General features: G+C 28.5%; 1 protein-coding gene across 1 annotated transcript; it reads left to right on the top strand.

The window, feature by feature from the left end:
- The first annotated feature begins 11825 nt into the window (after positions 1-11825).
- Positions 11826-15424, top strand: LOC115722748 (glucan endo-1,3-beta-glucosidase 8). The gene is made up of 2 exons (XM_030652046.2): positions 11826-12943; positions 14098-15424. The coding sequence occupies exons 1-2, from the start codon at positions 12576-12578 to the stop codon at positions 15248-15250; spliced, it is 1521 nt and encodes a 506-aa protein (XP_030507906.2). The 5' UTR covers positions 11826-12575; the 3' UTR covers positions 15251-15424.
- Positions 15425-15661: the final 237 nt, after the last annotated feature.

Raw genomic sequence — 15661 nt, 5'->3', positions numbered from 1 at the left:
TCTTCACTTAAATTTGGCACATAATTTACACAGGGCCAGGCTTGAGTTGAAATGGGTCATAGGTTAAAAAAAAATTGGGCCCTTACTATAAAAAAAATGGTATTTTAAAAATTATTAAAAAAAAATATGTATATTTTTTTAAAAGGTATTTTTTTATTTGGGCCCCTAAAATGAGTGTGTCCTAGGCGTGGGTCTAGCCCGCCTATGCCTAGGGCTGGCCCTGAATTTACATTAACCTAAGGGGTATAATGAAGACATCATCTGTAAAGTGAGTATATCTTAAAGAATATGAAAATAAATGTCAATTTAAAATAGATAAAGTAAAGTGGGTGTATAATGTAATTTTTCTCTTTTTTAGAAAAATGTACATTCAATATTGGTTTTAAATTTTCTTTTACTTAAATATGATAGTCTTAAGTTTGTTTATTTTTTATGATATTTTTTGTTTTTAAACTATGTTATGGTATTTGCTATGTCATGTATATGTAAATTAAATATGATTAATTAGGATTTTTGCTCCCTGAACTTTGATATGTACCAAATCATGCCCCCTAAACTTTTAAGGTCGTTAAAAATGCCCCCTGAACTATTGAGATTGTTGGATTTAAGGATTTTTTTTCGAATTTTAGTAAAAAAGTCTAACATGAATAAAAATTCAGGAGGCATAATTTAGTAGATGTCAAAGTTTGAGGGGCATGATTTGATAGATATCAAAGTCTGGGGAGCATGGTTTAGTACATAAACAATCACTAAAACAATAAAATTGAATAAAATTAGACAAAATGACCACATTGTACAAAAAATATGTTTCAATTTCAGTTGTGGAAAAAAAAATGATAAATGAACCAAATAATCACCTTGGATCATTGAATTAGCTTTTTGAAAGTCAAAAAGAATACCCAAATATCTCTGAATAGCCATTACATATTCATAGCCAAATAGAGCATGTCCGATAGATTCTCAAGTGTGAGAACAAAGAGAGCAAGTAGTTGTCATTATAATTATAAAATTACTCTTTAAGCCTTCACGCAATTCACCATCAACTTTTACTCTATGTTTGGTAAAAAAAAAGGTAGAAAAGAAAAGATATGAGAGAAAAGTGGAAGGTAAAAAAATATATTTGTTTAGTAAGGAAGAAAATATAATGGAAAAGTGTTTACTCAGAAATTGATCATGATGACGTGGACATCATTTTTTACACATGGCAAGAAAAAAAATATTCTCGGAGTTGAGAGTCCAGAATCATAGCGGTCAACGCTGGGCATGGTCTTTAGCTTTACACCCAAGTTGACATCAAGGGATCTAGAATGGGTATTTGGATCCCGCAAAGTCATTTCCAAATCACCATCCTTCAATGTTTCGAGCCAAAAAGTCATGAAGACTTCGAGTCACAAACTTGGAAACTGACAGATATCAATTTGGCATCCCGAAAGCTAACTTGGGCGCCCAAGACTTAACCCAACGCCCAGGTTGACATATGGCCTTAGGGTTTCAGTTTTTGGTCCCGTGTTAGTGCAAATCACTCGAACTTTGTACTTAGACACAAATAAGACTTGCCACAAGTATGTTAGAGGCGTCAAAATCAATATCAAAACTCTTCCCGTTTGGAGCACCTGACACCCAGGCCAACCTAGGGTTGTCCCCATCGCCCATGTTGACACATTGTCAATTTGGGGGCACTTCCAACCCTAATTCTGAAAATAAAAAATTGGGCACTTTCTCTGTCTACGTCCAAAATGAAGATATAAGGGCTTTTGGGAAATAAACGTGGCAAAGAAGCTCACCTAGTGTCCAGGTTAACATTTTGTCAACCTGGGCCATTTCTAAGGACTTTCTCCGAGAAACCTCCCAAGTATTTTCTTCATTTTCATCAACAATGAAGATACAAGTGTTCTCAGTGAGAAAACAAGACCATCTAGGGGCCAAAACACCTGACCCGCGGGTTGACCTAGGCACTGGTCACTTACGCCCAAGTTGACATTCAACCTAGTGCGCATAGTTCTACTGCTCAGACACAAATTATATTCTAGAATTCTTCTTATTTTGGTCCAAAACAGGAGAGGAGCCCTCGTTTGCAAATTCAAATACCATGAAAGTACCAAAACAACACTCGGGAAGCCCACAAATAAGCACCCAACGCCCAGGTTAACATATGGCCTGGTGCGTTAGGTTATGCTTATCCAAATCCAGATCCCTTTCGAGCATTCGATTACTTTTACGAAATAAATGAGATCTACGAATTGTGGCAAGCCAAATTCACACTTTAATATTTTACTTTTTTGGCAAAGTGAAATGATATGGACAATTCATCCGCAAATTGGGTCGTTCTAAAACACTCGATTTTGTGGAAGAGAAAAATCTCTAAGAACTGGTGACTAACCTCACCAGAGCAAATAAATTAGCTAAGTGATGAAATCATATCACTTAGACTATAAAAATTATGACTTCAACACGTTTTCTCATGTAACCAGTGTCTAGGTTGACATCAGAAATTTTTTCCTTTGCAAGATTAAAACCTGGTCGTTGGGTGTTAAACAACCTTGAGTAAAATGGTCATAACTCACTCAATACTATTATGATTGACGTGATTTCTAATGCATTAGAAAAAAAATTTAAAGTTATTTCTTTGCATGTCTCACACTCATATCTCAATTCTAAAGTGAACGAGCAATCTCATTTGATTGATTTTATTTTTATTTTTTTAATAAAATTGTAGTGCATGCATATTTTAATTATTGAATTCTTTTATTTATTTATTTATTTATTTATTGGTAGTGCATGCATAATTTTCTATTTTTAATTTTAAACATAAAAATTTGTGTTGATGATAGATGACATCATTGTTTCTTATCCTCCCCCTTGCTTTTAGATTTTTTCAATAAATAAAATAATAACATACGTTGTCATATTTTAAGTCTATCTAGTTATGTTTTAATTATTTATTTATTAGGTGTGGGCAAAAAGGGATTATTGTTGCTTATTATTGGATAATTAATAAGACTTTTCCATTATTAGCATATTTAACCATTTTTTAATTGCAACTTACAACTTTTACTATGAAGAAAAGTTTATATATCAAAGAAGATATATTATTCTTTTTAGTTTTATTAGAAGATTTTATTCATGACTTTTTTATGTGAGAAAAAGAATGTGAGATATCACTTTAGACTTGAAAGATATTACTCAATGCAAATTATATTATTTGGTAAATTAATTCACAAGTTGAAATCATAAAGTGTTTTATGAATATATGTTGAAAAGTATAAGATTTTGTGTGAAGAAAAAATATATAATTAAATATATCATGTGTATTTGTTTATTATGCATGCATGGAGCTAGGATTTCTTTGTCATCTATATCTTAATTATTCATTCATTTTAATAATTTATTTTTATGACAAAAAGAATTATATATTTATTTTAGTCATTTTAAATATTTATTAATTATAAGGCATATATCTATCAAAATTATAAGGCATATATCTATCACCACAAATTAGAAAAGTGCTTTTGTAATTTGTATTTTTTTAATAAAAATTTTGTATAAATAAAAGTGTTGGAAATACAGAGTGTACATAGGTGGAAGTGACATGGCAATGACACTTCTTACACTTTATCTTAAACTTTCTCTTTTAAGAAAATTCTCTTAAGAGAGCTCTAGGTCCTCAATCCTCATGTTATTATTTTCTTTAAAATAATAATAATAATAATAATAATAATAATAATAATAATAACCATACCCTAGTACCCTACAACATGTTCTTTACTTTCATATATAATATTGGCTAAATCAATAAGCTTTCTAAATAAATATTTGGGTAGACTTTTTATATCTTTTGACAGGAATAAGAATTTTTTAATCTATTTTTTTTTTTTACACGGTTTTATAATTATTTCAGATTACTTGTAAATTTTTAAATTTTTTTAAATAATTTACATTACAAAACATAAGATTTACAAATCTTGTTGTACGCACGACTGTTTTTTCTTATACGTATAGTAAGTAATTGTTTAAATTTTATTTTCAACATTGTAAACTATTAGAATTTTTTTAAAATATACAAGTGATTCTAAATAGTTATAACGTATACGATTATAAAAAAAATAAACTAAAAAAGTTTTATAAATACTGAAACAGATAAAGGTTTATCAAAACGACCCTTTAGGAATTCTACTTTAAAAATTTCCTATAATATACATGAATTTTTTTCTTTAAAAAAAAGGGATAATTGCGGCAAAAGTCACCAAAAATTTGAGGTTGATGCCGATTAGTCCTCAACCTCAAAAATTGGCGGTGAAAATACCTAAGGTCCCAATTTTTGTTTGTCCGTTGGTCCCTCTTTCTAACAGATCCGTTAAATCAAAATAAATGCCCACGTGTCAATTTTTTATTAGTCCAAATAATAATTTTAATTAAAAAATTTAAAAAACTAAAAAAAATTATTTTAAAATCATAAAATAACCTTTTTTTTTCTTTTCTTTTTCCTCTTCGTCTTCGACCTCTCCCCACTCCCCGACCTCCACCTCGGATTCTTCTTTCAGCCATACCCCATTCTTACCCCACCTCGGATTCTTCTTTCAGCCATACCCCATTCTTACCCATCTCTAGATTTTGCTATATGTAATAAATCCAAATATATATTAGTGTACGAAAAAACACAGGAAAGAGTCAAAATGGTCTAAACTAATTGAATCACCAATAAATATATCATTTTTCCTTTTAATATATATCTTCAAGAAATTAATCTCCCCCATCAAACCTGTAACAACAACACAAACAAACTAAACACAAAATTGTAAATATCTCCAACCCCCAAAAGCTATGATAGAAAGAAACTAAGAAAAAACCAAAATAGAAAATCAAACTCCCATTCCCAGTAAATCCAAACCCAGATCTTAACCCACACATCGGAAACAAAATCAAACTATACCCCGAATTGAAATCTTCGTCTTCATCTTCTTCTTCTCTGTCCAGGTTTCTTTTCAAAAGCTTCAACTGCATAAGGAGAGAGATGAAAGAGGATTTGGGCTTCAATGGTCTCGATCTAATCACTTTCGGGGACCGATTTGTGAAGATGCTCCATAAACGTTGATGGTGAGGGTCGATTGGCTCGCCGTGGACGGGATCGAGGACGATGACGGGAAGTCGTAAGCTCAAAGCATGGTCTGGGTTTTTTTATGCAAGAGTTGTCTGTGTCCGTGCTCTATGAAGAAGGAGGGTCTATGCTCTACGAAGAAGAAAAAAATTGGTGGTGGTCGAGCTCATGGAGTCATGGTGGTCGTGGAAGGTGAAGAAGGAACAAAGAAAGAGCTTCTGAAAAAACAAAAAAAAAAAAATGACCAAATCGTGGGTCTTTGGTCGATGAAGAAGAAGTAGAAAAATAAATAAAAAAGAAAATAGAAATAAAAAGAAAAAGAATAATGTTAAAAGTTTTTATTTTTTTAATAAATTATTTATTATTTAAATCATTTTATTTTTTTTAATTTAAAATATTATTTGGACAAATAAAAATTTGACACGTGGCGTTTTATTTGGGTTTAACGGATCAGTTAGAAGAGGGACCAACGGACTTACAGAAAACTTGACCTTAGGGACTTTCACCGCCAATTTTTGAGGTTGAGGACTAATCGGCATCAACCTCAAATTTTTAGGGACTTTTGCCGCAATTATCCCTTAAAAAAATAATGTAATATATTATTATTTTCTTAATAAATATTATTGAAATGTAGCAATATTTTGATGGAAAAAATATATTTGGTTGGGATTATTTTAGGTAGTTCAACATTGAAAGATTTTGGTTGTTTCCTAATAGCTAAATTTTGTCAATACAAAATAGATAATAGAATGTTAGGTCTCTATTTAATAAACACAAATAACTACAATGTAAAATAACTTACTTGTACATTACATAATTATGTTATTAAAGTATTAAATATAATTTTAGATAACTTATCAAAATTAGAATTAAAATTGTTAATGCGCATAATAAGAGTATGACCTATAAAATTGGGTACTCAAGCGATTTCATACCTTATTCTTCCTATCTCTATTTGCAGGCCCGTCTCAAGTTAAAGGGAGCTTTGGGTAAAAATTCTAGTTGAATTTTTTTTGTATGAAAAAATTTATGTTGTTTGTATATATAGTTGTAAAAATATAAAATATAGTATTTTGAGAATATAATTAGACTTTTTTTTTTTTATAAAATATCAAATATAATATCTTTAAAAATAAATTATGTATTTTTTTTTTAAGAAATTAGTTATATATTTTAATAAATAATAGTAAAAATATAAAATATAATACTTTTAAAATATAAATTTGGGGCCTTTTTATTAATGATTTTTGGGTTTGGGTTGGGAGCTTAAGGCATGGGCCCTTAGTGCCCTAGTCTTGAGCCGACTCTATCTATTTGTAACAATATCTACTTTAATTTCTTTTTTTTAATAAGATGAATGGAAGTGGTCATATTTTCTTGGGTAAATTGCGGCATAAATACCTAATGTTTCCGATTTTATACACTTAAATACCTAATGTTTATTTTTGGTGGCAAAAATACACAATGTTACAATTCTCTTACACCGTTACTACTTCTGTTAACTCATAAATATGGACACGTGAAGGATTCAGATACATTACATTTATTTTTATTTTATTTTAAAACTTAATATTCTTAATATCAGAAACTAAATGCTACTTGTTTCAAAAAAAAAAAAGAAAAACGTGTTCTCATTAATAATTTTCACATGATATTAGCACTTCAATTCGATAATCATGTTCCATATACTATACTGGTTCACTCAGCTATAGTAATTTAGTATTGCATCTCTCTTATTTTTTCTAAAAAACAAATAATATTTAGTTTTTTATATTAAGAATATTAAATTTTAAAATAAAATAAATAAATGTAATGTATTTGGGCCCTCCACGTGTCTATATTTATGAGTTAATAACGGAAGTGGTAGTAACGGTGCAAGAGAATTATAACATTGGGTATTTTTGCCACCAAAAATAAACATTAGGTATTTAAGTGTATAAAATCGAAACATTATGTATTTATACCGCAATTTACCCTATTTTCTTTATATACTTGTAAAATTGATTTTTAATTTATTTTGTAAATTTGTTGTTTTTTTTTATAATCTATTGAATCTACGGTTAATTTGAACAGTTAAACTCTTTTTTAGTACCATAATTAAAAAGTGAAAAAGAGAAATTTATTTCATGTTTCATAGTAAGTTTGTATTCTTAATTTATTCATGGTTCACACTTTAATTTTATAGAGTTAAGTAAACAAAACTCATTTACATGAAATGTTTCACATTTATCTATCTTTTATTATTATTATTATTATTATTATTATTATTATTATTATTATTATTATAAACTTTATGAGAATTTTATACAAGACATTCTCATATTCATATATACCAATTAAACATAATTTTTTGAACTATCATTTTTTAAATAAATTATAGAATTTTATTAATATAACAATTAGTTACAATAATAGTCTACAATCAATATATAAAAAAAAGAGCCAAATAATTATTCACATAATTTCTAAATCACTTGACGAAAGATTAAAATAAATCATATATAAAAAAAATTACAACATTATAATTAACTTTAAGAACACCTATATTTTGTTTAATCTACCGCTAAGAAGACACGACAGTAAAAATTGTTGCAGCAAGTTCATTCAATCTCGTAGCTTGAGCATTCAACTATTGTGTAAAATACGCAACTTCAATACTAACAATTCTTTCAGTCGCAGAGAATTTATTATTCCCAACTACTAATTACGATTTGATGGCGAGTCATCGAAGAACAAAGAAAAACTAATAACGAAACAAAACCATGTCACACAAACAAAATTAAAACACTCAAAATCATGTCACAGAGACAAGACTAAAACACTTATTACCATATCACACAGACAAGACAAACACTACACACCATGTTACAAAAACAAGACTAATCGCAGTAGCAAAAATCAAATAGCAAAATACAATTTTGACCATGCCGCACCTAAATCTAAAGAAGACTGGCGGGCCTGGCTGGAGAAAAAAAGACATTCTCCAATAGCTATAGATTTAAGAATAAAAAACCTAATTTTTTTCCCAAACAAATTATCTTAAAATTAACTTTATCATTTCATCTCCCGAAAATTATAAATTTTATGAATTTTTATATTATTAGTGCGAAAATATAATTTTTTTTCTTTTTAAACAAATTGTTTTATGGAAATAATTTAAGAAAAATTAAAAAAAAAAATAGTTACTTTACACTACTTTTTCCCTTTTTTTTCTGAAAATTTTCCTATAAAATAATATATTTTCTTGGGAGACAAAAAGATCATATTTATACAAATTTATAATTTAAAGGCCATAAACATAAAAATTCCCCCTTTTGATAACAATCTACCCAAAGACAATTGACTAATAAAACACCTATACTAATTTTTTTTTTAACTATTTTAATTTAAGTTACCTTTTCTGAAATCCAAAGGCATCATTAAATAGTTTTTTTTTTTTTCTAGGAAAAAGCATCATTAAATTATTTAATTAATTTAATTAATAAGAGGTACAATCTAACACAAGGCAACCAAGTATATATATATATACTCTAAAAAATTATATTGTATATCTATTTTATTTTAATTTTTATATTTTTTTAAGATATATTTACTTTAATAAATAATGTCCTTATTATTTTCCTTAATGTAAATTATATGCTAAACTTCAGTAAAAAATAACAATATATTAAACAATATACTTACAAAAATAAACATATTTTAATAAAATATAATATAAAATAATTTTAATTAATAAATAGAAAAAAATATATAAAATAATTAGGGGTGGGCATCATCCAATCCAATCGTATTGAATCGAACCGATCCAATCCAATCCAATTACAAAAAGTTGGATTTCCAATTATAATTGGATTGGATTGGATGCTAAAAGTTAGATTCTAATTGGATTGGATCGGTTATTGGATGTCAATCTCAAAATCCAATTAAAAACCAATTCAATCCAATTACATTTATATATATTAAAAATTATTTATATAATAAAAAATATTGAAAAATATAATAAATATTTATAATATTTTTATTAGATTTTTTTTGTATGTTGAATTTGTAACACTTGATTGTTTAGTGTATTTATTTTCATGATGTTTTGTTCTATTTTATTACCTAAAAATGTTATTGTTTTACTTATTTAAAACTTTTAGCTACAATACATTTGTAAGAATAGTACATTTATGAAGTATTAAACTTAAATAAAAAGTAATACTTAGTTTTTTTACGTATTTTTCTTTATATTTTTAAGCTAATATTGAAATTTAAGTGTGTAATTGGGTATCCAATATTAGATTGGATCAGATGATGATTTTCCAAATCTAATTACTAATTGGATTGAATTAGATGAGGAAAAACAAGTTATATTGGATCGGATGCCCACCCCTATACCCACATACTCAGCCCAAGCCTCAATAACAAATCTCATTGATTCATTCCAATCTCAAAAGGAGAAAAATGATCCAACGGTTATGATTCAGTCACGTCAGCGACCGATCTCCGAGAAAATAGATGAGCTGATATTACGAAAGTACCCTTACGTTGTGGAGACGTCAGTAATTGGGTGATGTGTCCTTTTTGGGCATTTCAAAAAAAGGAGAAGAGAAGAGAACGTGTGATGTCTCAGTCATTAGTGGGCCACGTCACTTGTGTTCCCCCAAAGCTAAAATCCAAATCTATCGACATTTATTTATTTTATTTTTATTAATAATTTCATCAAATATATTTAAAATTTAAACAAAAATTAATTAGTGTAGTATAGTATGAATCACTCCTCCTCCACCAGCTTTCTAATTTCCATATATAATATTTGTTTAAAAAAACATAAACAAAACAATTATCTTTATATTTTACACTTAAATTCATTAAAAAAATTATTACTTAAATTCGTTAATTTGGAAAAATAAAATATCATAAATTATTTGTAAACAACTTAAAATGTCTATATTAATTAATTTTACTATTTGAGCCTTACTCAAATATATCTAATTTATTTATTAATGAATATTAATTTTACGAATAAAAGATCTCATAAAACTTTAAAAAAGGGTATAACAAAATAAAACTAGAATCTAACATATTTTAAGTTTTTTTCCTTTCTCTTTTTACAATAACATAAGTTAAATGTATTTAGCTTTAATTGACCAATATATTTAGCTATATTATTGATAAATACACTCTTATAGTTAAAGTTCACAACAATCTCAATTTAATTTTATTTATCAACATTAAATAACACCATTAAGTTCTACAAGAATTTAATTAATTTTAAAATTAATTTACTACATACTTCTCTTTAATGTTGTCTTTTAAACTCTTTCACCCTCCATGTGTGAGGTGCCACATTAGGATTATTTTGTAAAGAATAAAAAATATGAAAATACAGTGATATTAGAATAAATATCAATTTTCACCCATTCCTATTATTTTAATCTATTTTTAGTTACAAATTTACAATGGATAATTAAGAGGTGTCATTGTAATCAATTTTCTAAAATTTTATTTGTACCCTACAATTAAATACACCCAATTTATATTTTTATTTTGTTTAATATATTTTTTACATCAACTTTTTTTTTATCTTTTTTATCCTATTGTAAAAAAAAATTACATATATAAATAGAATATATTTTAAAGCAAAAGAAATCTTAGTAGTAAAAATATAGATAATTATTTATTATTTAATATATAATATATAATATATATAAACAAAATTGTGAAACAAAAATTGACATCAACAACTAGAAATAAATTATTGAAATTAAGAATAAATATTAAAAGTAAATTTTAATTACTTTCTTTAATATTGAGATGCATAATTTTGTGAAAAATTTAGAGGTTTTGACAGCTAAACCCTTTTTACTGTGTTTCACTTGCATTTAACTATCTAAACTAAAATTTTGACAGTAAAACTCCCTAAATTACTAAGCTGGCAGCAAATTTAAGGTGTCATGTCATCCGGTTAAGTATCACTATGGAGTGCTTATGTATACACTCTTGTACATATGACACAAGTATATTGGTACATCTAATATTATTATTTAAAACTTATTTTCAAAAATTATTTTAAAATTAAATAAAATAATAAAAAAAATGTTATAAATTTTTAAATAATTTTCATATTTTAAATAATAATATTAGATGTACTAATAACACATGTACAAAAATATACACATAAGCAGTTTATATTGACAGCTAACTGTGAAAAATAGATGACACCTCAAAGTTTCCACAGTTCAGTAATTTAAAGGGTTTTATCGTTAAAATTTAAACTTAGAAAATTAAGTGCAAGTGGAATGACAATTAAGAGAGTTTAATTAAAAAACTTAAAAAACTATGATAACCAATAACAATTTATGTTTTTTTGCAAAAAAGAAAGTTAGAAAAATTTACACAAATATTATATTTAGTAAAAATTTTGCACTATTATCTTATTTCTTATTATTAGTATTATGTGTTTTATAAAAATAATACAAAAATAATTAAAAATCTTATAAAAATAATCGGATAAAAATATTCAAATAACATAAAAATAAGAGTTATACAAATAATAAAAAAAATTAATAAGAATACAACATAAAAATATCAAAAAATCATATGTAAATATAATTATAAAAATTATAAAAATAAATTAAAAAAAATGTTTGTTTTTGTTTTTGTTTTGAAAGTAATTAATAATAATAATAAATTTAGATTACTTTATAGATTGAGTTCACCGACTGAGAATATAATAATACCCCACAAATTAATTTTTCCTACTTCTTCAAAAATTGTCAAAAATTCTAGCCGTTGGACTTGGAGCGACTCAGATTCAGAACCTCCATAACCATATCCGTCGCTTTCTTCACACAATAATTTCATTTTTCCATATTTCTTTTGGGTATTTCTCAAAATCGATTCTTCCTGTTCGGATATTATTTTTCTCTTGGAATTTACCGACATCTAATTGATTTTTGGTACGAAAAATATCTCTGTTTTTCATTTCTATAAAATCTCTAATTCTGTTTCTCTCTCTCTCTCTCAATCTCAATCTCAATCTCACTCTTCTCTTTCTAAAATCTAAATAGGAAATACCCTGTTTTCTGATTTTGAATTCTTCCCTTTCACTTTTCATTATTAGTTTTTGTTTCGATCTCAAGACTCTCTCATTCGTCTTAGATCGTTTATATAAAGTACCTATTTTTCTGATAAAGTTTCCTATTTTGGTTCATAATTAATTGTTTTTCAGATTCTTAGACTTGTCGTAATCGGCTTTATATTCACAGAACAAAAGGAGTGGTTCATATACTCTTTCACATAAATATATATTGATTTTTGTTACACGACAACGCGTTATTAATTTTCGTGGGAAAATAATAGAGGTTGAGGAAAGCAGGATCGCAGGATTTTCGCCGATCCTTGCAAACCCACCTGGTAAAAACCGTTTCTTTTTCCCTCCAATAGCGAAAGTAAGAGTTTTTAGTTATTGGGTATTTTTTATTTTCTCGGGAAAATGATGGAAAGGATGAATTTTTCTAAGTGGGTATTGGTTATAAGGCTCTGGGGTTTCTTCTTCTTCTTCTTCATTGGTTTATTTGGTTTTGATGTTGTTGAGGGACTTGGTGTAAACTGGGGGACTCAAGCTACACATAAATTGCCCCCAAAAACTGTGGTTCAGATGTTGAAAGACAATGGTATTCAAAAAGTGAAGCTTTTTGATTCAGAAGATTCAACCATGACAGCTCTGACTGGAAGTGGTCTTGAGGTTATGGTGGCTATTCCCAATGATCAACTTCAAGCTATGAATAGCTATAAACGAGCTCAAGAATGGGTTAAGAGAAACGTAACTCGTTACAACTTTAGTGGTGGAGTTAACATCAAGTAAGTTGTACATATATATATAATACTTTGTTTATTGATCTTTGCCTTAATCTTTGTTTATATTATATATGATGAAATGATTTTGGTTGGTAGGTAGGTAGGTAGGTATAGCATACATTGAATTTGATTTTGTTAAGTGGCTGTTTTTCTTTAGTTGATTTCACATTTAATTTTCTTGGGGTTTGATTAAAATCATTGTATTGTTTGTCCATACTTGGATTGAATCATGTTTGATTGGATTTCTTTTCAAATTTGTTGAGGGAATAAAGCTTGTGTTATCTTTCTGATTTGTTGTGGAAGGAAGAGAATCTTTTTTACCCCACTTTTAGTTTCCTTTTTTTTGATCAGAGTATTTGATTCTTGTAAAGGAATGGTGAGTGGGAATATTGAGGAAAACTTTGTGCTGTAAAAAAAGAAAAAAAATATGATCTTTTTGAAACAATAAATTCTGGAAAGTGGAAAAGTTTGATCAAAGACAGAATGTTGAAAAGAAGATCAATAATAAAGTTTGCAGAACATGTTTTTGTTGCTCAATATGGTATTGGTTTTACAATTCTCTTATCTGTCTTATCTTTTTTAAGAAAAGAACTATATGAAGCTTAGTCTCCTTTTTATGGTTGAAGACATATTAGCATGTGCTTTTGTTTTAGTACATTTGGATTGTCATTAGAAGCCTCATATACAAGAATGACTACTTTTGCAATGAGAGAATCAATCAAAACACAACAGTTGGAAAATAATCACCCCAATCCTGAAATGAATAATAGAAGAAATGGAATGATCCTTAAACACTTTTCAGTTTGAAATTCTATGCATAAATTCTTGAAGTAATGGTCTTTTCGTGCATTACCATCCACCCGAAATCCTGAACTTTACCTTTACCAAAGACATGATTCTGATATGTTCTCTTTAAATTTTACTGATTCATGTCTTGTTGAAGAATCTGCTTCAACTTTTTTCGTGAACTTAAACAACTGGGCCGATGCTATTATTGTGTTTGTTTCGTAATTTATTTCTTCTCCATGATTATTTCACAAACTAGTCTCTTATACAACAATCTTTGTTTGGAAAGTTGGCATTTTTGTTTTGGTTATGTGCTTGTTTTTATCATTATGCTATACTTGTTCTCATTAAGTTTTCTAATCTCTGGCCAGATATGTAGCAGTAGGGAACGAACCTTTCCTATCGTCGTACAATGGTTCATTCTTAAACACCACTTTCCCGGCTCTTCAAAATATTCAAAAGGCCCTTAATGCAGCTGGTATTGGAGACTCTATAAAAGCTACCGTGCCCTTAAATGCAGATGTTTACAACTCACCCGAAAACAACCCTGTTCCATCTGCTGGAAGGTTTCGAACTGATATCAATCAATTGATGACACAGATAGTCCAGTTCCTTGATGCAAACAAGGCACCTTTCACTGTAAACATTTATCCATTTCTGAGTCTCTATGGGAATGACAACTTCCCATTCGATTTCGCCTTCTTTGATGGTGCACCCAATCCCGTTGTGGATGCAGCTACAGGAATCCAATACACTAATGTGTTTGATGCGAACTTTGACACCCTCGTGTCAGCTTTGAGAGCAGCCGGTTATGGAAACATGCCCATTTTGGTTGGAGAAGTGGGCTGGCCAACCGATGGGGACAAGAATGCTAACATTGGTAACGCTTATAGATTCTACAACGGTCTTCTACAAAGACTTGCAAGTAACAAGGGAACCCCATTGCGCCCTGGAAACATTGAAGTGTACTTGTTTGGACTCATTGATGAGGATGCCAAGAGCATTGCACCAGGAAGTTTCGAGCGCCATTGGGGGATTTTTAGGTACGATGGACAACCTAAATTTGGTATTGATCTTTCGGGTCAAGGTCAAAACAAGTTACCTGTGCCTGCACAGAGTGTAATGTATCTTCCTAACAAATGGTGTATGTTTAATCCAAATGCCAAAGATGTGAGCAAACTTGCTGATAACATAAACTATGCCTGCACTTTCTCTGATTGCACAGCGCTCGGTTATGGATCATCTTGCAACAACTTGGACGCGAATGGCAATGCCTCGTACGCTTTCAACATGTACTACCAAGCACAGGATCAAGATGACAGGGCTTGTAACTTTGAAGGTCTCGCGGTAGAGACCACACAGAATATTTCACAAGGAACTTGCAATTTCATTATCCAGATTCAATCTTCTTCAGCATTTTCGATTAGACGACATCAACAACAACAACAACCATCTTTGATTATTGCTTCAATATTTTTGACCATTTTTACATTTGTTGCTAAAGATCTTCTTAGCTCTTTGTAGAGAGAGAGAGAATGTGTATGTATCATGTCACTGTCTTTGTGCTATTATTAGATATAGTTTTAGCTTCCATGGATTATGATGATGGTGATGATGATATTTTTTTGGAGATATTTTAACTACTTGACAGATTTATTCAATATAATAATAAATCTCGACAGAATTTATTGCCTCTCATTACTCACAAGCATGAGAATTCATTCATGTCAGTGGAGGGTGTCCTTTAGTGTTGGTGCTATAATTAATTAGAAAATAATTAATATTAGAATAATTTATGATGTAAATATTTAAATAATATGTAATGTAAATATTTGATTTTCAATCGCAAATAAATATTTAAATTTAATTTTTAACGTTAATAATATTTAAGTTATATTTTTAAAATTTCAGTAGGTACTTGACCAAATTATTATC

The sequence above is a fragment of the Cannabis sativa genome, chromosome 9 (genome assembly GCF_029168945.1).
Source record: "Cannabis sativa cultivar Pink pepper isolate KNU-18-1 chromosome 9, ASM2916894v1, whole genome shotgun sequence".
Taxonomy (NCBI): Eukaryota; Viridiplantae; Streptophyta; class Magnoliopsida; order Rosales; family Cannabaceae; genus Cannabis; species Cannabis sativa.
The sequence above is the reverse complement of the archived record's forward strand: the minus strand, read 5'-3'. Positions and strand labels throughout refer to the sequence as shown.

Coding starts and splice junctions, on each gene's coding strand:
- LOC115722748 (XM_030652046.2), top strand. CDS start 12,576: ATGATGGAAAGGATGAATTTTTCTAAGTGGGTATTGGTTATAAGGCTC. Junction 12,944..14,097: donor AGTGGTGGAGTTAACATCAA/GTAAGTTGTACA, acceptor ATCTCTGGCCAG/ATATGTAGCAGTAGGGAACG.